A 26,384-nucleotide genomic window follows, 5' to 3' on the forward strand; every position below is an offset into this window, starting at 1 on the left:
AGCTACACAGAGCCACAGAGCTTCATCAACCTTTATATATATATATATAGTATATATATATATATATATGTATATATATATATATATACACAGTCTATAGACTATTTGGGATCAACACAAGTGCAGTCAGAGCCCTACTGACCTACCAAGTGCATTAGAAAATAAATTACAAAAGAGTAAATATGATTTAATGTATCCTTAATTATGGAGTTGCCCCTCCAAACTAAAGACACATGGCTGATTGGAAATACTTGAATGTTTAAAAAAAAAAGATAAATGTACAAACAACTACTTTAACTGCTTTATGTAACTTATGAGGTGCACACACTTCGGGCTAATTCAACGATTTCCCCAATTGAACCCCATTCAGTAACAGTTAATATAAAGTACATTAGAAAATAATGCTTTGAATATATTTTCTTACCGTGCAAAATGTAATATGGCGAAACTGGAGTTATCCTAATTGTTAATTAGTTTCTTGGGTCCATGTTCTCTTTAAACATCCATGGTCCATATTCAAAACCAACAATTTTTCAAGGTGAATACTTCCGGATTTAAATTCAGCCAATCAGCCAGCTTCCCAAATCGCGCGAGGTGTCCGCAAAACCCTTACGCGGGAACGTCCTGGCTTTTATTAAATTAATTTACAGTCGGATGTCAGTGATAATTCAAAATGGGATCCCGTTGTGCCGAGTTATTTTCAGAAATTGACAAGCTCCGTGCTGAACTGCTAAAGAAAGTCGAAGTCATAACAGACTGCCAGCGTGTCGAAAAAGAAATTAGCCCGTAAGTTAACATTATATCAAATTGGTTTAGCTAGTTTCTATCCTGGTTCCCAGTGTGGTGTAGCAGGTGCCATAGTGGTTCTCCATCAGCAATGCAACGGTCAATGCATCTGGTATTTTAATTTCTTAATTATAATGTACCTTGGTAAATGATTGAATAGTTTGTCAAAGTGCAATTTAGCTAAAGTTAGATTTGACTATGCACTGTAATTACGTCACCACATTGATGATAGCTGGTTAGCTAATTTAATTAATGTCCCTCGCTATCTAGTTATGTCTTACAAACATGTGTCGAGTAAGATTTGGTTGATTTGACAGTCTTAAGACATAATTAATTCGCCCGAATAATCATTATTTGGAACATACATAACAGGTATCTTACACAGCAAGGAGTAGTGGAAAGTAACTACATTACACTAAAGTAACATTTAACATACATTTTGAGGGATTTTGCCTGAGTATTTCCACTTTCTTATACTCCAGTACAATTCAGACGCAATTTTTGTTGTTTTCAATCCACTTTTTATTACATATTTTGTTATAAGATAAGACTTACACAGGGGAAAATTCAAAATCTTCACAGAAGTAGGCTATATAATGTTTTCAACAGTACTGTAATATACTGCAGTCTTTATCACGTTTATATCTCAAATATAAGACTTGTTGACAATATTACAAATTAATGTACAGGGCAATATTGTAAGACCCTTGACCTATCAGGCACTTCCTTAATGTTCAATACTCTCCAACATATATAGATACTGTTGGTGGATCTGAAGTATTATTTGAAAAAATTCAGATCCCCTTTGCTAGGTTTTTGCCAGCCTATATTCAAAGCACTGTATCTTCTTTTCCAGCGGGGAAATATTGAACCGCATTGAAAACGTTATCCTTGGAATAGTGACAAGTCTTTCCAGAGATGAGGCCCCTGTCCTGGCACTGCCCGACAGATCCAACTGGGACAACATCAGGTAACTTTATTTAAACACGCTGGAGCATGAAGAGCCCACCCTGAACACTGCAGTCATTTGAAACACCGACTTTGTTGAGATCCGTTTAATCCATCTGACCTTTTAAAGATAAACACAAACAGTCGTGTTGTGTAAATAAATACATAAACATTTACCTACATAGGTTTTGTAGGTCAGGCCACACAAGATGATCACATTAGTGTTTAATCCAACACGGCTCTCTCTATTTGCATTAAGGGTGAAGTTAGGAATCTTAATGGGCAACCAAGTGGCAGGAAAAAAGTAACTTTCAACTGTGGTTCAGAGAGATTGAAGTTAAAATAACTTCCTGCTGCATAGAAGATGACAGAATGATAGGTATTTTAAATCACTGTCTTACACACACCCACACAAACTCAAATATACAAAGCGCTTTAATGCGACTAGTCTGCAGAGACTTTACGCTCACAACAAAGAAGACTGTCTGGTCTTGTTTGGATCAAACCTTGCCACAGCTTGAAGCACACTGTGGCTCAGCCCTTTCAAATGTGAGAATCCCACAGACTGAGCACCAAAGGTTTCACACAGGAATCAGGACTCAGGTAGCCCTGAGGCTGTGGGGAATTTCAGATGGCTTACATGTGGGGGGCTGATTTTCAAAGCTAAAAAGTAAATGATGGCTTCTTTTCTTTACAACCCTTCCACTTAAATTTCAATCTGTTTTTCTTTCATTACTTCCCACTTAAGTTTTGACAGTTCCATCGGGCTTCAAATGAATTTAGGAAGTTCTGTCACCACCGTTAGGAGCGACTGTCCGGTGTCTGCGGATAAATTTGGTAAGAAGATACTCGCACCTCTGCTGTTATCTTTCTGCTCATGACAACCGAAATTCCTTTCAGTCAAAAAAAAGTTGTACTGTACTTCATGTGGCTTTCATTTCTATTCATTGTGAACACATGCACGAACTGCACATACGGCAGTAAAAGTCCGACTTAGTTTAGGGTAACAAATTGGAAGAGACAGTATATGTTGAAAAAGGCTTTTAGGGATCAGTTTACCACATGGGTATCCTAATTAGGAACAGCATTTTCCTCCAGTACTTTTGAAAGATGTGATAACTGGATCAAGTATTCATCATAACTGATTTGTTTTATTTTTCCTGTTTAAAGCACAAATCATGAAGATTTTCATGGTCATCTACAAACTTGTGCAGAGCAACTCCTATGCAACCAAAAGGTATTTCTCATCAGTTCACACTCACACAGGTTTTTCTTGCTAAGAGGTTTTGTTTTGCTGGGTTACTCCTCAGTTTGAAGATGAACATTTTTGTATTCCACAGAGACATCTATTACAACGATACACAGCTGTTTGGTTCACAGAGAAATGTTGATATGATTGTGGATGATATCTCCTGCATGCTAAAGGTTCCTCGCAGATCTCTACACGTGGTAAGTGTGTATGTCCATGTTAATGTGTTGTGTGTGTTTGCATGGTCAAATATACCCACCGAGTGTTACAGAACATGTTGGATATGCTTTGTTATTATTAGTCCAGAGGCCTGTACTACGAAGCAGGATTTTCGCTTAGCCGGCTAACTTCAGGGAAAACTCGCGCTTTCCGGTCCTACTGTACGACGCTGGTTCTCTTTTTAGCGGGCTAGATCTCCATGGTAACTTATGCTGTGCGGCCAACCTGCCCCGGAGCAGGTTAGGTTGCAGGCTAAGAGCTCAACTCAGTGAAAGCACTGCCTTCTGACCAATCAGAGCTCAGTGTGCGGTGTTTAAAGCGATTAAGTCATATTACAGGAGAAAGGAAATACAGTTTAAACCTCCGTTGCAGGAAAGACGGCCGGCAAAAATCACTGACTGTGAACGTGAACATGAATAGAATATCACCTCCCATCTTCAGAGCAATCTGACTATTATAACATTAGCGTTAAGAAAGCTTACTTACATATCTGCCACAACATAAGTAACCGGATCAAAGTAACTAGATAGGGCACGGCTGGCTTGAGCGATCCACTTGATAACCATGTTTTGGATTAGGCCAACCGGCTAACTCAAACATATCCAGGTTATGTTGAACCAGCTTCGTAGCACAGGCCTCAGGTGCCACAGATCAACTCTGTTAGTTTAGTGTTTATTTTCTGCTTCATATTTTCACCTGTGGAGTAAAAAGGTTCCTCTGATCAAACAGAACTTGAATGAAAGTTGAATTCAAACCTTTTCAGATGTGTGCAAATGCATGTGTTAATATGAGCATTCAATAACTTACTTTTATGTCAACAGTTGGCCACATCCAAGGGACTAATCTCTGGGGATCTGTGTTATATGGAGGCGGACGGCACAAGGATCGACTGCCGCTCCAGCACGGTTGTAAGTTCCTTCAATAACCCGAACTAGCTGCCCCACTAACTGAAAAACAGAAGGGAAACATTATACACTATACTTTAGGGTACATAAAGTATCTTCATGGTAAAAAGGGTTTAAAATGGTATATTCTCATGTTTTTACCATCTGTTTCCCACCAAACAAACAATACTGCAAGTCATGTGTCAGAAAGGACTACATTTAGTTGAGTTGAACTGATTTGTATTTCTGTATTTTGTTTTAGGTTTCTGCAGTTTCATCAAACATTGCAGGGATTAGAAGTATCCTTTGGGATTGGTCTGAGAGTTGTACACTGTTTTCACATGACTTCCCCTTTATGTCACTAGTCTCCGGTACCTCTGAGAATGTCATATATTGTAAGGAAATCGATGCAGGGTCTTTCTTTTCCTCAACCACATACAGATATGGTCTCCTCTGCAAAGTTTGTCATGATAGTAGAGAAGGATGCAACGTTTCAGAGACTGCTGGATGACAACTTCTGCACAAAGCTGTCTCCTTGCATCATGATTACAGTGGGCTCACTTTTGATATATTCTCTTTCATTACATTTTTAGGAATTTCTCCAACAGCCAGTATAAGTGTCTGCATAACCGATGTGTTTGTGTGGAGCAGGGTAAAGGCGTGCCAGATGTGAACAGCAGGTTGATGGTGAGGAAGCTTTGGGACACGCTGCACATCCCCATCTTCGCTCTGGTGGATGCTGACCCGCATGGTAAGCTAACATCTGTCTAAATTGCAAAGCTCTCACACATACTGCACATAGTTACAAACACTTGCCTGTCTTTTCATCTCCACACACACACACACACACACACACACACACACACACACACACACACACACACACACACACACACACAGTTGGGTTGCTTGTGCCACTAATCCAGCAGATGTTAGCACCTGTGCGCTGCGTCATGGTTTCTAGTCTGACTGTTATTTCCGCTGGCGGGATCTGATCCTGCCGGGAATGGCTCAGTTACCATCAGTACCTCTAAAACCTTTTCCCATCGCATGGCGAGACACATATGTAATGCTTTACTTTGTTCTAAGCTCCGTTACACACCGTGGAGGATAATTGCTCTGGTGTGTCGGTGATTGCAACGTGTCTGTGTCTCTCCCTCTGATTTTTCCCAGGAATTGAGATCATGTGCATCTACAAGTACGGATCATTGGTGAGTCCTGCTATGCCACTTATCCCTGTACTGTACACTATCCACAGTGTCTTTGTTAGCAATATGTAATTATCTGTTAAAAAACAAAAACAAATCATCCGTCTCGTATATTTCAACTGACAGTGTATGGGGTGAAAATGTTGAGTTATTGTGTGGCAAAGTCTTTGTTGGCCTCTGGGATGTTTGTGTAATCATCGTCGTGTTCATTAACTTCATGGTGAACACGTGTTGGACATAACCACATCATACTGTATCTTGCTGATTAGTGTGTTTATTTGAGATATATTATGTGTATAAGCATTCTGCGCCTCTGTTTATGTGTGTTTTGATGTGCGTTGGTTTTTCCACAGTCCATGTCGTTTGAGGCCCACAGCCTGACCGTCCCCAGCGTTATGTGGCTAGGCCTCCTCCCCTCTGACCTCCAGAGGTTTGGACTCAACATTTGCTACTTCCTACTTCCTCCTCCTACCTCTAATTGGGATTTTATTCTATATTTGTTTTGGTTTCTGTTGCTGTCGCCCTCACTTTTTTTCCACTTCAAGCCACTGCATCTTGGAGCAGATAGAGTTTTAAGTATACGTCCCCTTGAACAAGTTAAGGCCAAAATGGCTTTTAGACATACATTTAATTGTAGTCTGTAGACTTCTCTCCTCCTATGTTTCTCCCTAAACATACACATAATACTCCTCAATGGGAGTCTGTTGAGAATGGGAGGAGACGCACTGCGGGGACGACATTCAACAGAACTGGCTGCTGTCATTTTTAGAAAATCAATTTGGTTCTGTTTTTGTTAAATCAACATTTCATCCTTTAGGTTGCGGGTTCCAGAGGACGCTTTGATCCCCCTCACCAAGAGAGATGAAAGTAAACTCATTAGCCTCCTCCAAAGGCCGTACTCAGCCAGCCAACCAGAGTGGCTGAAAGAGGTGAGACAGAACAGTGTTTCCCACATAATTTGATTCTATTTGTGGGGGCAACGCACCGCACCCCCCCCCCCCCCCCCGGCAAGAAAAGCCAAAGGCCCCTTTACCTATTCGGGTGGTCCATGCATATCCACCCCCCCCTCAAATAAGATAATACATGCGAGTTCATGGCTACTGTAGACAACGATCTTGTTGCTCTGTGTTGCTTTGTTAATGAGTGAAACACAGTGGAGTTGAGGATCTTTGGGGTTTATTCTCCCAAAAATATCATTTACAAATTACAATTCAGGCATTTAGCAGACGCCTTATTCCAAAGTGACTTACAATGACCAATTACAGGGACATTCTCCCTGGAGTAACTAAGGGCTAAGTGCCTTACTCAAGGGCACACTAGTAGTGGTGTTCCAGGCAGGATTTGAACTCGCAACCTTCTGATCATCAGCCCACCTCACTATCCATTAGACTACCAAATAAGAAAAGAAAAAAAAAAGAAGAAATTATTAATAATTATAATTTTTTTATGAGATCCATTTGTGGTGTACGATATTTAATTGTGGCGGCCCGCCACAAATAAATCAATGTATGGGAAACACTGCAGAAAGTGCTCTAGGGGAGAGCTGAGGGGGGAACATGCATAGCTAGATAAAGAGCAATGAATGGAAGTAACTGAAACTATTACTTCAAGTGAAGTGGTCGTGGGGCTGAAATGATTCATTATTATTCATCATTTCATCTCCATAGCTTTTTGTGTTTGATATCATTTTAGTAGTTCCCATGTCTGTTTAATAAACCTTATTCTATCCAAACATTAGAAAACCTAATTTGATTTGTTTCCATTCATGAGTATTTGTTCTACCAAAACACTAAAGACATTAAATTGATTGGCTTGATGTTAGCTAACAGATCATTATCAGAGGTCAATAAGCCTTATCAGTAAAAGACAAAGCTGTGAGAGGGAATTTTGTCCATATCACACACACGGCTAATCAAATACACTCCCCGCGCCTATGAACCTTCTTAGGTAAATTAACCTGTTTTGTTTTTTTATTCCTCAAAGTTTACACAATTTTAACATATTTGCTCATCTGACACACGCTATAGGAATGCATGTGAGGGGACTCTCCGCTCACTGATGCTGAGAATACTTAAGAGCCACTCTGTTCTTTGAGATAAACACCTGAAGATGTATGCCTGTTTGCGACTTCCTCCTGCATGCTCCTTAAATCTGTGTTTGCTCATGTTGCAGATGGAAATCATGCAGCGGAGTAAGGTCAAAGCTGAAATACAGTCACTAGCAGCCATTGCTCCAGATTTCCTCACCAACATTTACCTGCCCAATAAGCTGCGTTATGGAGGCTGGGTTTGAACACAATGCTGCCACCTAGCGGAATAACAAGGGAAGTGCTAGAGCTGGTTGCACAATTAAAGAAAGATATTAAATGTATCCGTCCTGCCTGGTCGCCAGACAGATTGAAACATGAGTTTGTTTGGTTTGTATATGTATTAATGCCTGTGTGTGTGTGTGTGTGTGTGTGTGTGTGTGTGTGTGTGTGTGTGTGTGTGTGTGTGTGTGTGTGTGTGTGTGTGTGTGTGTGTGTGTGTGTGTGTGTGTGTGTGTGTGTGTGTGTGTGTGTGTGTGTGTGTGTGTGTGTGTGTGTGTGTGTGTGTGTGTGTGTGTTTTGTAATTGCAGTTCATAAATGTCTAATCCTATAATTAAAACTAATTCCTATTGACGAGTCAAAGCATGTTGTTGGTCTTGTTTATACTTCCAAGATGTTTGGAGGTGCTGCGGCAAAGTCCCAAAACATGCTATGTCTATCAGTTTCATTTATGGAGTTAATTACTCTAAAACTGTTTCAGCATTGTCTCGCTGGATTTACAACCACTGAACGCTGGTGCACATAATTGAGTAGATTAGTTATTTATTGTTTTGGAATTGGTATTACTGAGACAGCCCATTCATTAATGCACAACATGTAACAGCTCGCACTGCTGCTTCTTTCATAACATCTGTTCTCCAGTAGATGGAGACAGGGTTCTTAGATAGGAGAATTGGGTAACATTGTAAGGTTGATCATGTAAGTAAAGTCCCCATTAAAAATGCTCATGATACAGGTAAACAAGTCTGTTAGGCTCGACAGACGGCTTCAAGGCTCATGTTAAGAGCCGAGGGTCATTTTTACTTTATCAATGTGTGCTTACTTTAACCTTACATTTTACAGTACGACGGTAATTCAGAAGGGAAAAAAAGTATGATAATATTAAATTGGGCGCTGAATAAATGTTACATCTCTAATGAAATGAGAGATGAGATCCCCCTTAAAAACATATATTTAGTTGTTTTTAATTTCATGTGCTAGTGGTGGGAGTGGTAGTCAAAATACATATTTATCGAAAAGTATAAACTCCCTACTTATTTACATCATTACAAGTTAACAAAAACAAAATGATCTTATTAGTTTGTTCAGAACAAAATAGACAGGACAACATCATGCTATTTCTTAATATAACAATATTAAGAGACAATGTACTAAATACTTTTACTTTGAATAACATATTCCTGATTATATCTATGTATTTGTACTTTAAATTAGGACTGTACTCATTGTAAAGTCAAGGATGAACACTGATTACTTATTCCACCAAAATAAATACTCGGGTAAAATTACTCATTGACTTACATGCTTCATACCACTAAGATCTTATTTATAATTGGTTAACAATCTAGTAATTTTAACACATTATTGAATTCCAATACAAATAAGTGTTATTTTACATTTAAAGTATATGTATAAACTGTGTATAACTAGTTTGTGTTCAGAGGAACAGACGAGGCTTCCTGTTTTCAATAGACGATCTTTGGCAGGATTATGTGACTGCTGGGGGGCGGGGCTCCTTTATTGTGCAACATACTACCGCTACGTCATTGCGGTGACCGAAATGTCATTTCTCCAGCTGTAGTTTCTTCCCAAAAAGATTCGACTGGAAAGCTGGCGAGGAGCATAAGACTGCCCAGTATTTAAACCACAAACCAGGTGGGTTACTGTAAGAACTGCATGAGGGTTTATAGCCGGGATGGCCATCACATGTGCTCCTGTCTCATTTCTAGCTCCTTCAAAATAAGATAGTAACGGTTTTTGTCTTCCATCACTAAAGCCTTGACTTAATTGGCTTTTATTGATCAAAACTGATTTTCAAAACATACCTGTTCAGTTCCAGTGTGAATATTTTATGATATTTTTTTGTAAGCAACACTCTTTTCTCAAATCTGTTGTTAGTAATTAAATAAGAAGCAACTGGATGCTGTGGAATATATAGTATTTACCACTTTTGCTGATTTAGATCTCGGTCAATACTGTTTAATTATTGGGGGGTTTTTAAGTTGCGATTCTGTGAAAATGGTTATCGATTGGTTAAATGTAAAACATGATGAGGAAGAAAGTTGTGTAAGTGTAGTTAATCCGTTGTACAACAGTGGTCATTTTAAATAAATAAAGCAGTTATGAATCGGTAACATTGACAATGCAAAGGAGAGACTACAGTATGGACTTTACATAACATAACATTCCACTTGGTGGATCTTATGAGACCCAGTAATATATGTGATGGATGGTTAGTCTTTTACAGTTCATATAGCTTATAGCAGGGGTGGGGAACCTCCGGGCCGTATACGGCGAGGTAATTTATAAACACACGCAAAAAAGAAAAAAAAAATTGAAATCTAGACCGCAAAAAAATTAAGCAAGCGAGTGCCTGTTTTTCCTGGCCAAGGTCAGGGTCCTTGAAGACAACACGAGCCTTTTCGTGTCATCACGTGCTATATGGGTATATGTCTCGTCTGACAAGGGTGTAGGTCTGATGGAGAGCACCAGAACGCCGCTAAAATTGCAGTACCCATAAGGGGCCGTACACATGCCGAAGTTTTTGCGTGGCTGTGTCTTAGTTGTAAGCCCAGTGGCGATCTGTTCATCTGTCATACTGATCATACAGTCAATAACTTTGTTGTTATTAGCATATGGTTAGCTAGCTATGCTAACGAATATAAGAAGCTTTTTCTCCAACCAGTGAGGTAAAGGCACATCTTTATGATCATTATAGTTATGAAAAAATAAGAGAATAATGTAAACAGGTATAACATACTTTGACAGTAAAAGTTCTAATTAATAAACAAGAATACAGTTTGAAAGGGGAGTAAAATATCCATAAAGAAAGATAAATCTGCTTACCGTTCTGTTTCATATAGGTGTTGAGATCTGTATCCATAGATCTCCTAAGGTTGCTCTCAAAGTGCACCAGATTGATGCTTTTAACTTCAACATTTAAAAAAAAAATGTTTAAAGGTTAGGTTAGGTTAGGTTAGGTCCCCCACCACTTAAATCATGTCCACATGGATAGGAAACTAAATACATTTGTACACATCTTGTGTCCATGAAATTATTAAAGAATTAAAGAAAGGCCAAATGAATGGGCTGTGATTTTAGTATTTTTAAGCAGAGGTCAATAATTTGTACGGCCCTCGGAGGATTTTGAAAAAATTGAAATGGCCCTTGAGAGGAAAAAGGTTCCCCGCCCCTGGCCTATAGCCTTCATATGTTCTATCTCAGCAGCCAGATGGCTCTTTTTCCTCCTTCTTTTCAAGACAGGTCCTTGAGAGGCCTTCCCTCTCAGACTTGTCAAGGACAGCTGACTACAGGGAAGCAGGAATGAAAGTGTTCTCTCTAGTTTTAAACATAATTTTCTCTTGGGTCTCGCTGGTCAGTGTGGAGTTTTTCGTCATGTTTTGCAAGAGGTTTTTGTGTTACATCAAGGTGGACTGGGATGTGTTCAGGTAAAAGAGTGGCACTAAAGGAGACAACGGAGAGCAAGATTTTTAGGGGATCATTTTTGTAAAACAATCTCAAATGTTACCCGTTAAAATTTTACTTCGATGAATTGGATTATTTCTTCGTTACGCTGCCTATGGTATCCACCTTTTATTTAAGTTTGCATTTTAATGTCTGATCTTTGTGTTGTGTATGTAATGGGTTGTCTTTTCTCCTTTTACTTTAGTTCAAGGGTATCTCACATGGAGGCAGCAATCCGCCGGTGCCCTTTCCTCACTGTAGTTCCCGGTGTTCTGCATCTGGCTGGGAAGTTGTCGCTGGGGAAATATGCCCAAAGATGCCCCGTGATGATGGACCTGGCCTCCAGACCTCTGGCCCGAGCAGTGTCCTCTTCAGCTTCTTCGTCCAAAGGCACACCAACAAATGAAGGTCAGTTGTAATGCATCCTATTATGTATGATTACCTCTTTCACAATTCAAAATATTTGAATGCTAACAATAGTTATTCTGTAGACAGCTTATGATTATGAACTGTGTTGCTGTCCCTAGATCAGAAGCAGGAAGTTAAGATGCCCCCAGGTCACTTTACGCCACCTGCTGGTCAAACTGCAGGCTCCAAATGCCCCTTCCTGGCTGCAGAAATGGGGCAGAAAAACAACAGGGTAGTAAGAGAGGCCCGCATGGAGCTGCAAGAGGACGTCGAGGAAATGCATTCTGTTCGCACAGGTAAGCAAACACACAGCCACACCTTTAGTTGAATACACATACAGTGTCTTGTCATTTGTAAAAAGGTCATGGTTTGTAGCCTTGACACTCTGGTGACATGTTCATAGCAAGTTGATGTCATGCATTTATTAAGATAACATCTTTCTTAAACAGGGAAAAAAGATGTGGATTTATCAGTTGTGGAACTTATCGAGGCAGACATAAACAACACAAAGACACCAAAAACGTTTTTTAAACCGATATCTTCCAAAGTGTCTCACCTGCTCAAGGACAATCTGCCCGAGGGTAAGAAAGACATTTTCAAAATGAGCAAAATTACTTTAATATATTTTTGTTGAAGCATCTAAAATCCTTTTTCCATGTATCGTCCATTAGCCATCACCTTCCAGTATGACAAGTATTTTGAAAAGAAGATTGAAACCCAGAAGAAGGATCACACGTACAGGGTTTTTAAGACCGTGAACAGGCTGGCCTCCTCATTCCCCATGGCAGACGACTTCTCAGAGTCAGTGTATGCCCGCAGAGAGGTGTCAGTGTGGTGCAGCAACGACTACCTTGGCATGAGTCGTCACCCCAAAGTCACCCAGACAATTATGTGAGTTGGCGCACTGATTAGGGATCCCCCGTAATCCCGATTGATCAGAAGTCATATGAAGATGCTGATTATTTTGGATCAGACTGACAAAAAAAAAAAACAAGACTAAAAAAGGTTTTAAGATAATAAACCAACTCTTTTTTTTCTTAAAGGGACACTGTAAGAAAGCACGGAGCCGGTGCTGGAGGCACACGAAATATTTCAGGGACGAGCAAATTTCACGTGGAACTGGAACAGGAGCTAGCTGACCTGCACAAGAAGGATGCCGCACTGCTGTTCACTTCCTGCTTTGTAGCCAATGACTCCACGTTGTTTACTCTGGCAAAAATGCTTCCAGGTAAATTAAATAGGTAAATATTACAACATGTGACCTTAAGTTCCATGTTTTTGCTGATTTACTGAAATCCATAGTAGTAAATGTAACTTATTTTAAATGCGTTTACTCCTTCAGGTTGTGAAATTTACTCTGACGCTGGCAACCATGCCTCAATGATCCAGGGTATAAGAAACAGCGGAGTGAAGAAGTTCATTTTCCGTCACAATGACGTCAGCCACCTGCAAGAGCTGCTTGAGAAGTCGGACCCCTCCACTCCTAAAATTGTTGCCTTTGAGACGGTGCATTCAATGGATGGTAAGTGACAATCCCTTCATGTCAGTGCCAGGAAATTGTAACTTCTTACTTTAATATACAAACCCAAAATAATGTGACTTAAAATTAAGAATAGGAATAAGCAGAATTGTTCTTTCTACAGGGGCTGTGTGCCCTCTTGAGGAGATGTGTGACATTGCCCACAAGTTTGGTGCCATAACTTTTGTGGATGAAGTCCATGCTGTGGGCCTGTATGGACCCAGAGGAGGAGGGATCGGGGACAGAGACAGAGCCATGCACAAGATGGACATCATCTCTGGTACCCTTGGTAAGTTGAACCCTCACTAATGGGGTGAAACATATCCTAACACTCTGACCAGTTCCATATGTGCCTCTCTGACTTGTTTTGGGTTTTGTTTCCAGGAAAGGCATTTGGCTGCGTGGGCGGCTACATCGCCAGCACCAGCGCCCTGGTGGACACGGTGCGCTCCTACGCGGCAGGCTTCATCTTCACCACCTCCCTGCCCCCCATGGTGCTGGCGGGGGCAAAGGAGTCCATCAAGGTCCTGAAAAGTGAGGAAGGTCAGGTGCTCAGGAGGAAACATCAGAGGGGCGTCAAGCTGCTCCGACAGATGCTGATGGACTCGGGCCTCCCAGTGGTCCAATGCCCGAGCCACATTATTCCTGTTCGGGTAAGGAAACTAATAATTGATCCGATAAACTGGTGCTGATGCAGAAATGTGATGCTGAACTATAATGTTTGGCAGGTGGCAAATGCAGAGAAGAACACTGAGATCTGTGACATCATGATGTTACGTTACAACATCTACGTCCAGGCAATCAACTACCCCACTGTGGCCAAAGGAGACGAGCTGCTGCGCATCGCACCCACACCATACCACACTCCCCAGATGATGTTCTTCTTTGTTGGTATGCCCACTTTAAATGATGACGCATATCCTATTATCTTAAAATATCTGAAGTATTTTGTGTTGGGCTTTGCACTCCTGAGTATATTACATTTTGGGTGAAAGTACAATTCTTTAGTCATATAAAAAAAGATGCATTATTAAAAATATATATATTTGAGTGAATATTGCAATTCCAAAGTCCAATAGCTACTTTAGAAAACAATTAAAACCCCGATTTGAAACTTAACTGTTATGTGTTAGGTATATCTTATGTTGACAATGTTTGGCAAAGATTGTTGTATACTCAGCTTTTTGTTCTCTGTTGTGTCTCCACAGACCGGCTGGTGAAGACGTGGAAGGAGGTGGGGATGGAGCTGAGGCCGCACTCCTCAGCAGAGTGTGACTTCTGCCAGCAGCCTCTTCACTTTGAGCTCATGAGTGAGAGGGAGAAGTCTTACTTCACAGGCCTCAGTCACATGATATCAGCAGTAGCCTGAAATCACATATAAACACTTGATCCCAACAAGCACCACCTTCCTGAATTCAAGATATTTATTCTATTTATATAAAACATATTACTATATAAGAATGTTCTGTGTCACCTTCATAATAAATGTGTGGGTTAAGTGTACGTATGTGTGCAAACTCTTAAATGTATTGTTTATGACTAAAAACATACTTTTAAATATGGTTGCATGTAAATTTGACATCATGTTGTTACAGGTTTAGCGCAAGTTGGACCAACACGCATTAAAACACAGGAGGCATGTTTAAAAGTGTAGACAAAAAGTGAGCTTTATTAAATAAAGCTGATACAAAAATAACGGGGACCAGAACTAGGTCAAACAAAACAACAAAAACAAAGAAAACTTAAACAAGTACAGACCGGAGGACATGTGGGACAAGAGCGGGAACACAGGCAGGAACTCTGGGACACTGGCAGGAACATAGACAACAAACAGAGAGAACACTGGGGAAGACAGGCATATATACAAGACTAACCACAGATATAAGACACAGCTGGAGGGGGCAGGTGAAACACAGGGGCAGCAGGTGAACACAATCAAACAGGCGGGAAAACAAAAGACAGGAAGACACAAGGAGAAAATACATTACAAAAGAAAATAATCCAATCCAACTTAATATATATAGCACATTTAAAAACAACAGAGTTGACCAAAGTGCTATAAAAAGCAGCATAAATACATTTAGACAAAATTGATAGGACAAAAAAAAAATGTAAAAACAACATAAGACACAATAAAATAAAAAACCTGATACCTGCAGACTGATAGTGGACCTATCATGCTATATTTGAATAATATAGTGTAGGACCATACCTATATAAGTTATATTTATACTTTTTATTTTTCAAAATACCAAACAGATCATGCATTTTAGCCATTCCTCATTTCGCTCAATTTAACACTGTCTTTGCATGGGCTGATTCTGTGAGAACAGCACCATCTACAGCCCTGGCATATGTACTACAGCGTCTCCAGCGCTTTCGAACGGCAATGTCTCCTCCTGATTGGTGGAGTTGGCCCAATAGCCGTAGCGCCACTTCTGTGACGTCAGAGAAGTGTTCAAATCTGGATCAGTCTGTATCAGATCCGTTGCAGCCCCTTTTTTAGAGATTTGGGTATGGAGGAAAATAGAGAGGGTTGTGTTTTCTGACACTTGGTGAGTTCCCTGGAACACCAGGGACACATATTCATGTATAAAAGACGTACAAAAGTGCATTTTGCATGATAGGTCACCTTTACGTGGTCTTCAAAAGCACGGGAGAACAAGTAGGCTTTAAACAAGATGTAAAAACAGGCAAAGTGGGAGCAAGTCTGATCAGGGGGGGCAAATCGGTCCACAGCCTGGGAGCAGACAAAAAAGGCCTTGTCTCCCCGCTGTTTCAACGTTCCACAAGGAGGAATCTATCAGCAGACCTAAGTGACCGTGAAGATGTTATCAGGTTATAAGGTTAAAACAAGAAAACATAACACCAGGATAATGACAAATGTAAGTTAATCACTCTAATAACAAACATAATGGCTTTTTATATAGCACTAGGTTTCAGTGCAACTACAGTTTCAATTCAATTATTACTACAACTACAATTACAACTAAAGGCTAAAATCAGCAAACAAAATCATGTATTGGTTTTTTATATTTATGTTGCATTTATGGGTGGGTTGTCTTTCTGATGTGTTGCAAATGTGCATATTTTGTTTGAAAAAAAAGGGATGCACATCTCATTTGAATAATCTTTCTTGACATGTCATGCTACAATAATCTTCAAGTATACAGTGAATGAGATAGCAGAGCGCACAAAATATCTCACACTCACTCGTACCCAGCTATACAGGGAAACATATCTAAAATCATATGATTGCAACGTATGGGTGCAACCATGTGTCACAGATATATTTATATTTATCATGACACCCAGGTTATTTGCTGCACATACGTGTAATGTATGTGCACTATTTCATTAGATGTAGGGCTTTTGGCAGAAGGGTTATCTCATGCATATAGCATGTGGCTTCCTCATGTTATTTACTAATGCTACACAAGTAATAGGTAGTTCTAACAGTAACAACATAAAATACATTACGTAATTGCAGAATTTTTCTTTTTTAACTTTGTAGTTTAGAAAAAAGACAGAGATGCATGAATGGAGTTCATGTATAATCAGCTTAAGGGCAGATTTGTGATTTGTCCATTCATTCATGAAATGCATGTAATTGCATTCCTTGTTTTCCCCACATGGAGGCACGCTGGGTCTCCTGTTGTGAGCTGTGAGGCTGTCAGCCAGGCACCTCCTTCCTCTGCGGATGACTCATAGCTGGTGCAGCAGCTTTCTTCATGAACCACTAGATGGTATCAGAACAGAACAGGATATTGTGTTTCCTAACTAGATAGCATGGGAGATCAAATCGGTTGTAATACATTGCAGAATATACACTTCATGTGCCTTTGCATGTGTCAGTGTCACATGGATACAAAATCAGACATTACAGAGCATATTCAATTCAATGAATCGTCTGTTTTATCCGTCATCAATGCAAAAGCCTGGTTATTTCCTACAAGATTGAATCAAAATTTCTATTGATGTGAGACACTTTCTATCCCGGCCTATGATTATCATGCTTAGATAAAACGAGTTCAATAAAAAGCCCTTTACTCCCACATGCAGGAAAACATCAATGAAGAGGAAGCTCTCCTCCCATCTGTCTCATCTTTGAATGCTTCCCACTGTACATCTGCACGTGACTGGGGTGTGTTTATGTGTCTGTTGTGTATGTGTGAAATCTCTCAAAGCAGCACTTGACATGCAGAAACCTGGCATTCTGTTAATCAAAGACCATCCTCTCTTTCCTGTGAGTGAATTACCATGAGCTCACGTTTGGAGCACATTATGTAACCATAGTCTTGTTCCGAGCTGTCAGGTGACCACCATGATAGCTAATGCCCATTCACAACATGAATCAATTCTCCAGTTATGTGCTGTGTTGATGTTGTTGATTGGGATTTCAAATCTTGACACACATTCAGAGGGTCTTACACAACTACACCATTTCATTCTGATTTCAATAAAAAACAAGGTGTGTTTGTCACACATTATTACCTCCATCCATCAATGTCTTTTCTAGATACAGGCTGCTCTTTTGCCCATTGCGAAAAGTCTGAGGGCAGGTCCAACACCTCTACACACTTCCAGGAGACAATCATGTGGGTACGAGGGACCACAGGGAGTGTGTGTGTTTGTTTGTGTGTGTGTGTGTGTGTGTGTGTGTGTGTGTGTGTGTGTGTGTGTGTGTGTGTGTGTGTGTGTGTGTGTGTGTGTGTGTGTGTGTGTGTGTGTGTGTGTGTGTGTGTGTGTGTGTGTGTGTGTGTGTGTGTGTGTGTGTGTGTGTGTGTGTGTGTGTGTTGGTTTTCACACCCTTTAAAGTATTGGTGGTTGGATGTTGGAGGCAGGTGCTGAAATGTTGCTGTGGCGTAGCGGGGCGATGTGTGAGATCAGTCCATGGTTGAGAACATTTGTGTGTGGTGTGTGTGTGTGTGTGTGTGTGTGTGTGTGTGTGTGTGTGTGTGTGTGTGTGTGTGTGTGTGTGTGTGTGTGTGTGTGTGTGTGTGTGTGTGTGTGTGTGTGTGTGTGTGTGTGTGTGTACAGGTTTAGCTCTATTCCTCATTATGTGTTAATCCCAGTGCTCTGCACATCTGTGTCTCCCCCACTCACGTGTGCAGGGAGATGAGCTGCATGGCTGGATTCCCAGTTCACATTTCTCCCTCACTCTCTTATTCCTCCCCATTCACAGTTCTCTTGCAGTATTATTATACCAATCAGTAAACCATGGGAATGTTGTGCCTGCATTATAAGGAAGACCATCATGTCATCAACATGCTTGAAAATGTCCATGTTGTCACCGTGTAATATAGCAGGGTTCCTTGAGTGCTTCGCCTTGTAAATACATGAAAATCAAAAAAGAGAGCATTTACAAACGTGTTTCTAAAACGGAAACAAACATTATCATGATGAAATAGGATAACATGTTCAGCTGTTCGCCTGTATAGAGATGCACAACGAATTTAAAGTATTCAGCAGTGTGAGACAGTTGAGTTTGTCCATCAAAGGGAAAATAAATGGATTCAACACATTTGTTGTGTACTAAAGGGAGGGTCTGATTACATTGTAAATACTGTATTGTTCTTGCAAACCTGTGTAATAAACTGTAGTAAACTTAAAGTTCTGTAATAATAAGTAAATCATACAAAGATAAAATAACTAGTATTATTAGATTCATTTACACAATATAGGTACATTGGCAGTGGTGCAAGATAAAACAGTATAGCATTATAATATACAGTATATAATGAGATATCTGTTTTTAAATGACATCGTTAGAACATTTAGGTTAGGTAAATTATTCAGCAATAATGCATAATATGGGCAATTATGCAATCTCCCCGTATGAGTCTATTCTCAAAATATAAGTATCATGCAAGCTGCTCTATGCAAATATTAAGAAAGGTAGCTGTTACAATCACTCAGGCAAACCTTGAGCCCATATAGGAATATGTACAGTAAATACAACTATTAATAAGTAATAAAGTTACACAAGGTCACTACAAGGACATTTGAAATCGATTAAATTAACAAATGTATTCCCAACAAGGAAAAATACTGGAATCATAAATACTAGTTGTTAGTGATAATAACCCCCTTTAAAAGTTATTATAAACTTGCTATAATATCACAAACAATGGTTTAAAAATATGACGAAGGTGATTGACCAAATGGTAATTTGCAAAATAATTCCATTGAGACCTCTAAACTTTGTGATATTTCTGCTATGACTTTAAATCATAAGAAATAAACTCCTCCCTCTTGAGTTGCTCTACTGTCAACTAAAAAAAAAGCCTCCCATGCATCGGAATGGTAAGACGAGAATGTGCATGGAGGACCCTGGTACGGTGTGTGGAGAAGTTGAAGAGTTGATGAAGAGATATTGGCTATAAATCATTCACGTTTAAACTTGTGTATCGTAAATTAAAGTATAAGCAGGTCTCCTTCAGCCCCGGGGCAGGTCAGAGTGACTGGCTGATGGAAATAGAGAAGAGAAAAAAGGGGAAATCTCTTCGCTGAAGCGCCATGCACTGGCGGAGCAACATTTAACGCTTATTTTTTTTTCGGCTGAAATGTAGTTTATCGTCAACTGGTGGACCATGTAGTAAGTGTTTGTGCTTGCATGTAGTATGATATTGAGTCCGATATGTCTAATGTGACGCCGAGTAAAAGCGTGGAATGGCTGCAACTCGAGTTAGAGTCCGGAGGCACTTCTCTGCTCCTGCTGGACTGCCGTTCACATGAGCTTTATGAATCATCCCACATAGAGACCGCCATAAACCTGGCCATACCGGGGCTGATGCTCCGGAGGTTCAAAAAGGGCAACATACCTATCCGGACTATCATCCCCAACCATGAGGATAAAGAGAAGTTCATAAGGCGGTGCAAGACGGACACGGTGGTCCTGTACGATGAGAGCACCGTGGACTGGCAGGACAGCGGAGCCTCAGTTCTGGGTCTACTTCTTCAGAAACTATGGGAAGACGGCTGTAAAGCGTATTACCTTCAAGGTAAATAGTTACACTGACAAATTAACCCTAACAACAATGACATCACACATTAATGCTACATATAGATTCATTAACGCTGGTTACAGTCAGTCTGTTTATAACATTAGAAAACGAACTGCTCAAATGTTGTGCTGCCAGAACTGTAAAGCTAGTTTTACGAAATATAGGCATGACCTGGAAACTTTTATAACCTGTATTAACGGCTAATAAACCGAGCAGAAGTTTCTTTACGCGAATAAAACTTTGAAATACGGACATTTGAATCGTAAGACGAGACAGTAACGTGTATCTTGATCATTGTTATATTTTAGAGTAACAAATACTATCGTTAATTCACCCTGTGGGTTGGCTGTGCGGTTTTTAAGCTGTTTAAAAGTTGGTGTGTCACTGAGATTCTCAATTAAAATTCCAAAATGGCTGCGCCATGTTTTGCTCTAGCAGGAACAGGCATGCATTTCATGAATGGTTCTTTTTGGGGGGAACTTGAGTTACTTATTTACAGCTCTGCTTCAATACCAAACAGTCTTTTTGCCATTAAAAACACGGTTTAAATAAACAGTTGATATAAGTTGAAGCATTTATGTATCTATTTATATACAAAAATATATCCTATTGGTGTAACTTTATTAACTTGTGTTTTGGCTCTTGTCCAGGTGGATTTGTAAAGTTCCACACAGAGTACCCAGAGCACTGTGAGACCCTCCTCGACAGCTCCTGTCCCAGCTCCTCTCCTCCGCTCTCTGTCCTGGGTTTTGGAAACCTCAGAATCAGCTCTGATTGTTCCGATGGGGAATCTGACCGAGAGCCGAGCAGTGCCACAGAGTCTGAGGAGAGCCCCATCCCCAGCAATCAGCCCGCCTTCCCCGTCCAGATCCTTCCCTACCTTTACCTGGGCTGCGCCAAAGACTCCACCAATCTAGACGTGCTGGGCCAGTACAACATCAAGTACATCCTGAACGTTACACCCAATCTCCCCAACATGTTTGAGCATGAAGGCCACTTCAGGTACAAACAGATCCCCATCTCGGATCACTGGAGTCAGAACCTGTCCCAGTTCTTCCCAGAGGCCATATCATTTATAGGTGAGTAGGTCAATAGCTTTGTTAAGTTTCATACTCACAGACACACTTACATTTTGAAGAAAATACATGTGTTCTTGTTTGTGTGAGTGTCATACTGTATACTGTACTATATATATATACTAAATACTATTAAGTTAATTTTGTTTTGATAATTTTGTTTAATAACAATATGATAATCAATACTTCTGAATCATTATTGACACAATTGCTGTGGAATGTGTTTTTTTTGGAACAAGTGGGCATTTTTATATTATTTTTTCTAATAAGCATATTGTGGTCAATGCTGAAAGACATGATACATGTTTCCTAACTTACCACTTGTGTAATGTGTTACCAGCTGATGTACAACAACACCTTTGAATATCTTTGATACATAGCTACAACACATTCACTTGAAAGTAAACGTTTCAGTTTCATTTTGAATGCGTTGTCTTTTGCCACCACTGCACCTGAAACCACAGCTTGTTCACTTGTTTGTTTGGTGGTTGCAACACTATGTATCATGTACAACTTTCAAAAGCTTTTAGAGGTACAAGGAGGAAGGAAATGTTGTTTCCACTCCCTGGAGCTTTGTTTTTTTGCAGGGTCACAAGTCGAGTCTGGTTTCGTTAAGTTGACAGTTATTTGCTAATGTTAGTATTTAGGGATGCAACAATCAGAAACAGAGTTATCGGATATATGGCTGATTCTGACAAATAAATGAAGTCAATTTTAATAGAATTGAATTTGAAGTCTCATTACATGTGCGCGTAATACATCATACATCATCATCACTCTGAGGGAGCTTACATGTCAGCTGGTCATAGTATTTCACACTTACTGCCCTTTGCTGATGCATGATGTACATAGGGGCCATTATTGTAACATCAACATGATTTCCTGTATCACCTAAGAGTCAGAATCACCGTGATACTTTAACTACAGAAACTCTTACACATTATAATACAGGGAAATATGAATCAATGGAAATATTATTTAGGACAACAACCTACCGCTGCTGACCGTAGATTTCTCCTTCTCTCACAGACGAGGCTCGCTCTCAGCAGTGTGGCATCCTGGTCCACTGTCTGGCCGGCATCAGTCGCTCAGTCACAGTGACCGTGGCCTACCTGATGCAGAGGCTCAACCTCTCTCTCAACGACGCTTATGACTTTGTCAAGAGGAAGAAGTCCAACATTTCGCCAAATTTCAACTTCATGGGTCAGCTCCTGGACTTTGAGAGGACGCTGGGGCTGCACAGTCCGTGTGATAACCGCTCCACCAGCGAGGAGCAGCTCTTCTTCACCACGCCAACCAATCACAACGTCTTCCAGCTCGACACGCTGGAGTCAACATGAGGATGGATTGGACAGCCTTTGGACAGTCATTTCCTGTCGTGTCTCTAAGGTTCTCCTGAGCCTCTCAGATACCAAGCTGACACAAGCAGTAGGTCAGTTACCCTATTTCTGCACCAAAAGTACAACATTGATCTCTTAAAGTAACAGAACGTGATCTATTAGACCCAGCCTGCCTTAATTTCTAACAAAAGGAAGACTTTTGCTACCCACCATATATGGCATTAATCAATGGTCATGTAAGACCATAATAACAGGAAATTTCATTACTTTTCTAATAAATCTAGGATTGTTGTTTGTTATTCACCAGCTGTAAAGCGGATGTTAATGTGTTCCTTTCAGTTTATAGTTTTGATTATTGCCTTGATGGTCTAGTAGGAGTATTCGGCCAATCAGAATGTTTTCTGGGGACCAATCCGAGATGTTTTGATGGTACACTAGCTGAGGGAAATAAGCTATTACATTGATCCGGCCTTGAATAATTGTCCAGTTTTTCTTCACAGCTCACTTTCAGCAGAATGGAGTTACCACAGAAAGAATTTGCCCCTTTCTGTTCATACATATTGTTTACCAAAAATGCCCCTGTTCATTCTATTGCTTAGCTGTATTATTTGCATGTGATTATGTTCTACTTTGTTCTGTAACTTTAGGTCATATTTCCTGTTGTTGTTGAGGCCTAACCATAACTTAACATGACATTTAATTATATGTCGGTTACCAGGTCGAGGTTTATTTTATCATAGCTGTGGCTTTTGCCCCGATTTGAAAGGAACAAATGTGTCAGTAATCAGTGTATAAGGAAATGGATGTTCACCTTATTTCCTCCTCCGACAGTCTTCCGTCTGCAGCTACTCCTCCTGTGGCACAATAATGTTAAGGGAAACATAATGTGTAATTAGCTGTTCTCTATTGCCAGTCTCGTCGCAGAACAAATGTGTGAGTTTGATGTATGAGAGGGAATGAAAGGAAAAGAGTTTGACAAATGTGTTCTTACCTCACAAAGAGACATTTTTCAGGGATTTTTATACAAGTCATCTGTATCTCGTCATGGCCTCTTAAAGTGCATCCAAGGGCTGTTTCGTTTGGTATGTTTGTAAAGATGTACATAAAATGTGGTTGCTATGGGGGACATTTTCTTAAAATCATGAAGGATGCGAAAGTGACCCTATTTTGACCCTTATGTATAGTATATGTAAAGCGATATGTCCAAGACATTCTGTACAAGTTTATACAACAAATATATTGTATATTTTTACTTGAATGCTTTCTGTTTGTCTTTTTTCTCACTAAGAGTGGCTCGCAAACAAAAGAAAAAGGGTTTGTGTGCATGAGTAAGGAGTGCACTAAGAAGTCAGAGAGTTATGTCCAGCCCCAAGGCTCTAGGTGTGGTCAGATGTCCGTTTTCTGTCCACTCTGAAGCCTGGCTTCCTGTCTCCTGCAGGCTTTCTGACACAAAGGCAAGTGACAGGGCCAGATCCGTCAATACCACAATGCAGACACACCCACTGCCAGTCAGTCAAACAGCAATTATAGGAAGACGAAGATGACACAGCGTGTGCTCGACCACAGATACTTCCGACAGCTCTCCTCTGCAACTTGGGGAGTGATCCAATTTAATAACAGGGTTGTGCGATAGCCATTTGAAGCATGTATGCCTTAGTTATACATATGTTTCGGTCTTAAATATGATTTTAAATATGATTTGATATATATATATATATATGATATAAGTGCCCTTATATATTAAACAGTGGTGGAAGAAGTACTAAGTAGCTGTACTACAGTGTAAAAATACTTTGTTACAAGTAAAAGCCCTGCATTCAACATCTTACTCATGGGAGAGTGCAACATTAAAAGCACCAAAATGTACTTAAAGGACAAAAGTGAAAGTAATTGTTATGCAGTATGAAACATGTTATAATCATATATATGAAATTGTTATTTTATTTACAATAAATTAGGTCTTCAATTCAATATTGCACTTGGTTCATTCAGATTGTTTTATTGACTGCTGGTAAGCTAACCTATAACAATATACCTTATATATATAACTATAATATTCTTAACCTACAAAGTAGCTAGGAATTCAAGATAAAAAATAAATGTAGTGAAGGAAATGAATACAACATTTGCCTACATGTAGTGGAATAAAAGTACAAAGTAACAAAAACTTAAGTGAAATACAAGTACCTAAATGTTTTACTCAAGCTCAGTACTTGGTTACATGTACTAAGTTACATTTCATCAATGACCTTTACACCGGAGCTGCAATTTATAAAGGGAATAAGGTTAGTGGTTAAGGTGGGTTTTGTCAGTAACAGAAATCAGTTGTAATTACTTTGCCTTATGATGATGATTACACTATGTTTCCAGAGTTGCTGGAAGAAATACAGTTTGTGTTCCCCTTCTGAGTGTTACGTCAGATTTATGCTTTGTTCCAGCTCCGTGAAATCCCGATTGCTTTGGTATTGTTTCTACCTTGTCGGGGAGATGTATTCATATGTTCTTCTCCAGATGACAGGAAAATTATGCAGTGAATTCCCTTCCCTGAAGAAATGATTTCATGAGCTGCAGCCAAGCTTGCTAAGCGAGGAAAATGTTCTGTAGTTGATATGTGCATAAATTCACGCTCCAATAACTGTTACTCTGTGGGATTTAATGACTTAAATACTTCACTCAAACACTTTTAGCTTCAGCTTTGGGCGCTGAGATGACTTGTAGCAGGCTCGATCGTAAATCTCAGACTTTCACTGCAGCAATACCGCACATGAAGAGACTTGCCTACCAACACCTCACAGAAGTGATAATAAAAGATGTTGAGTGATGGCTTTTCCAGCATGACTGAACCCTGCTAGCCACATACCTGCTGGGCAAACCTATGATTAGGTCTGAAAAGACACCCACGATAAGGCAGAGCCAATGGGAGGCTGCAGTGCATGAGCGATCGGAGCTCACTGCCCGGGGAAGATGGGAGTGAGAGCCATTAATCACCGAGCACTCATCTGTAACTGCATCTAACTAACATCGTCCGTAATTGGAAACGATTTATATGTACACACCTTTTTGTACTAGTTTTTATGGCTGTTGCGTGGAGTCTTCCAACATATGTATTCATATATATAATGAGCAGCAGAGGTGTAAAGTAACTTAAGTACATTTATTCAAGTACTGTGCTTGAGTACAATTTTGAGGGACTTTTGATTTGTTTGCTACTTTATACTTCTACTCCACTACAATTCAGATGTAAATCGTGTACTTTTACTCCATATACATTTATTTAATACATTTAGTTACTTTGCAGATTGGGATTGGTGATATGAAATATAGTCAATCCTTAAATAAATCTTTATTTAAACCTGGAGTAACATTCACAAGCTTACAGCAGCATACAAAGTAATGAAAACATAATCCAACTTTACCAGCTTTGAAAATACTTTAATGCATTATTATTATTCTAATCAAAACAATCTTATATTATCCTGAAATGGCCCCATTCAGCATGATACATACTTTTACTTTTGGTACTTTAAGAACATTTAGATCTTTTAATACATTTGTGCTTTTACTTGAGTAAAATGTTGATTGCAGGACTTTTACTTAACGTAACAGAGTATTCCTACACTCTGGTACTTCTACTTTTAGTACAAGATCTGAGTAATTCTTCCACCTCTGATGAGCAGTAGTTTTTAATGTGTGGGATTCCCTTGCAGCTGCCTTTTTGGCACCAACTGAGTGTCTCACCTGAGAGTTAAGCTAGCTTTTTAGTCGTATTCTGTAATTATAAATCATTTAGTGTCCTGCTGCTAACTTCAAAAGCAACTTGTGCAGTCTTAACAGCTTTTTTTCCCCCCGTTACTAAGTTACCGAAAGGCAATCAGAAGAGAAATCATGCCTGCTCGTGTAAGTAGAAATCAGGGAAATTATTGTGAAGATAACTTTAAAGTTAGAAAAGTCCCTGATGAGAAAAAAAAT

The 26,384-nt window shown here is 39.8% G+C and overlaps 2 protein-coding genes across 2 annotated transcripts; both read left to right on the top strand.

Moving 5' to 3' along the window:
- The first annotated feature begins 619 nt into the window (after positions 1-619).
- On the top strand, positions 620-14,505 carry LOC307034711 (5-aminolevulinate synthase, non-specific, mitochondrial-like). Its single transcript, XM_079673590.1, has 24 exons — positions 620-786; positions 1,643-1,756; positions 2,483-2,571; positions 2,905-2,971; positions 3,075-3,183; positions 4,024-4,110; positions 4,349-4,385; positions 4,528-4,637; positions 4,738-4,837; positions 5,260-5,297; positions 5,648-5,724; positions 6,112-6,223; positions 7,467-7,583; positions 10,805-11,049; positions 11,271-11,473; positions 11,593-11,769; positions 11,923-12,054; positions 12,145-12,364; positions 12,517-12,701; positions 12,816-12,995; positions 13,117-13,281; positions 13,377-13,645; positions 13,721-13,883; positions 14,201-14,505. The coding sequence occupies exons 1-24, from the start codon at positions 674-676 to the stop codon at positions 14,359-14,361; spliced, it is 3,270 nt and encodes a 1,089-aa protein (XP_079529716.1). The 5' UTR covers positions 620-673; the 3' UTR covers positions 14,362-14,505.
- A 4,774-nt stretch (positions 14,506-19,279) lies between these two features.
- LOC307037790 (dual specificity protein phosphatase 7-like) lies at positions 19,280-23,673 on the top strand. The gene is made up of 3 exons (XM_079678897.1): positions 19,280-19,996; positions 20,650-21,078; positions 22,105-23,673. Exons 1-3 carry the CDS (start codon positions 19,633-19,635, stop codon positions 22,413-22,415), a joined length of 1,104 nt encoding a protein of 367 aa, XP_079535023.1. The 5' UTR covers positions 19,280-19,632; the 3' UTR covers positions 22,416-23,673.
- Positions 23,674-26,384: the final 2,711 nt, after the last annotated feature.

The sequence above is a fragment of the Notothenia rossii genome (assembly GCF_949606895.1).
Source record: "Notothenia rossii genome assembly, chromosome: 4".
Lineage (NCBI taxonomy): Eukaryota > Metazoa > Chordata > Actinopteri > Perciformes > Nototheniidae > Notothenia > Notothenia rossii.

What these genes read in the sequence shown, in the direction of transcription:
- LOC307034711 (XM_079673590.1), top strand. Translation starts at nt 674, where the DNA reads ATGGGATCCCGTTGTGCCGAGTTATTTTCAGAAATTGACAAGCTCCGT. An exon ending in GGTGTCTGCGGATAAATTTG is followed by an intron (nt 2,572 to 2,904) that starts GTAAGAAGATAC and finishes TCCTGTTTAAAG; the next exon opens with CACAAATCATGAAGATTTTC. An exon ending in CATCATCTCTGGTACCCTTG is followed by an intron (nt 13,282 to 13,376) that starts GTAAGTTGAACC and finishes TTTTGTTTCCAG; the next exon opens with GAAAGGCATTTGGCTGCGTG.
- LOC307037790 (XM_079678897.1), top strand. Translation starts at nt 19,633, where the DNA reads ATGTCTAATGTGACGCCGAGTAAAAGCGTGGAATGGCTGCAACTCGAG. An exon ending in TAAAGCGTATTACCTTCAAG is followed by an intron (nt 19,997 to 20,649) that starts GTAAATAGTTAC and finishes GCTCTTGTCCAG; the next exon opens with GTGGATTTGTAAAGTTCCAC. An exon ending in AGAGGCCATATCATTTATAG is followed by an intron (nt 21,079 to 22,104) that starts GTGAGTAGGTCA and finishes CTTCTCTCACAG; the next exon opens with ACGAGGCTCGCTCTCAGCAG.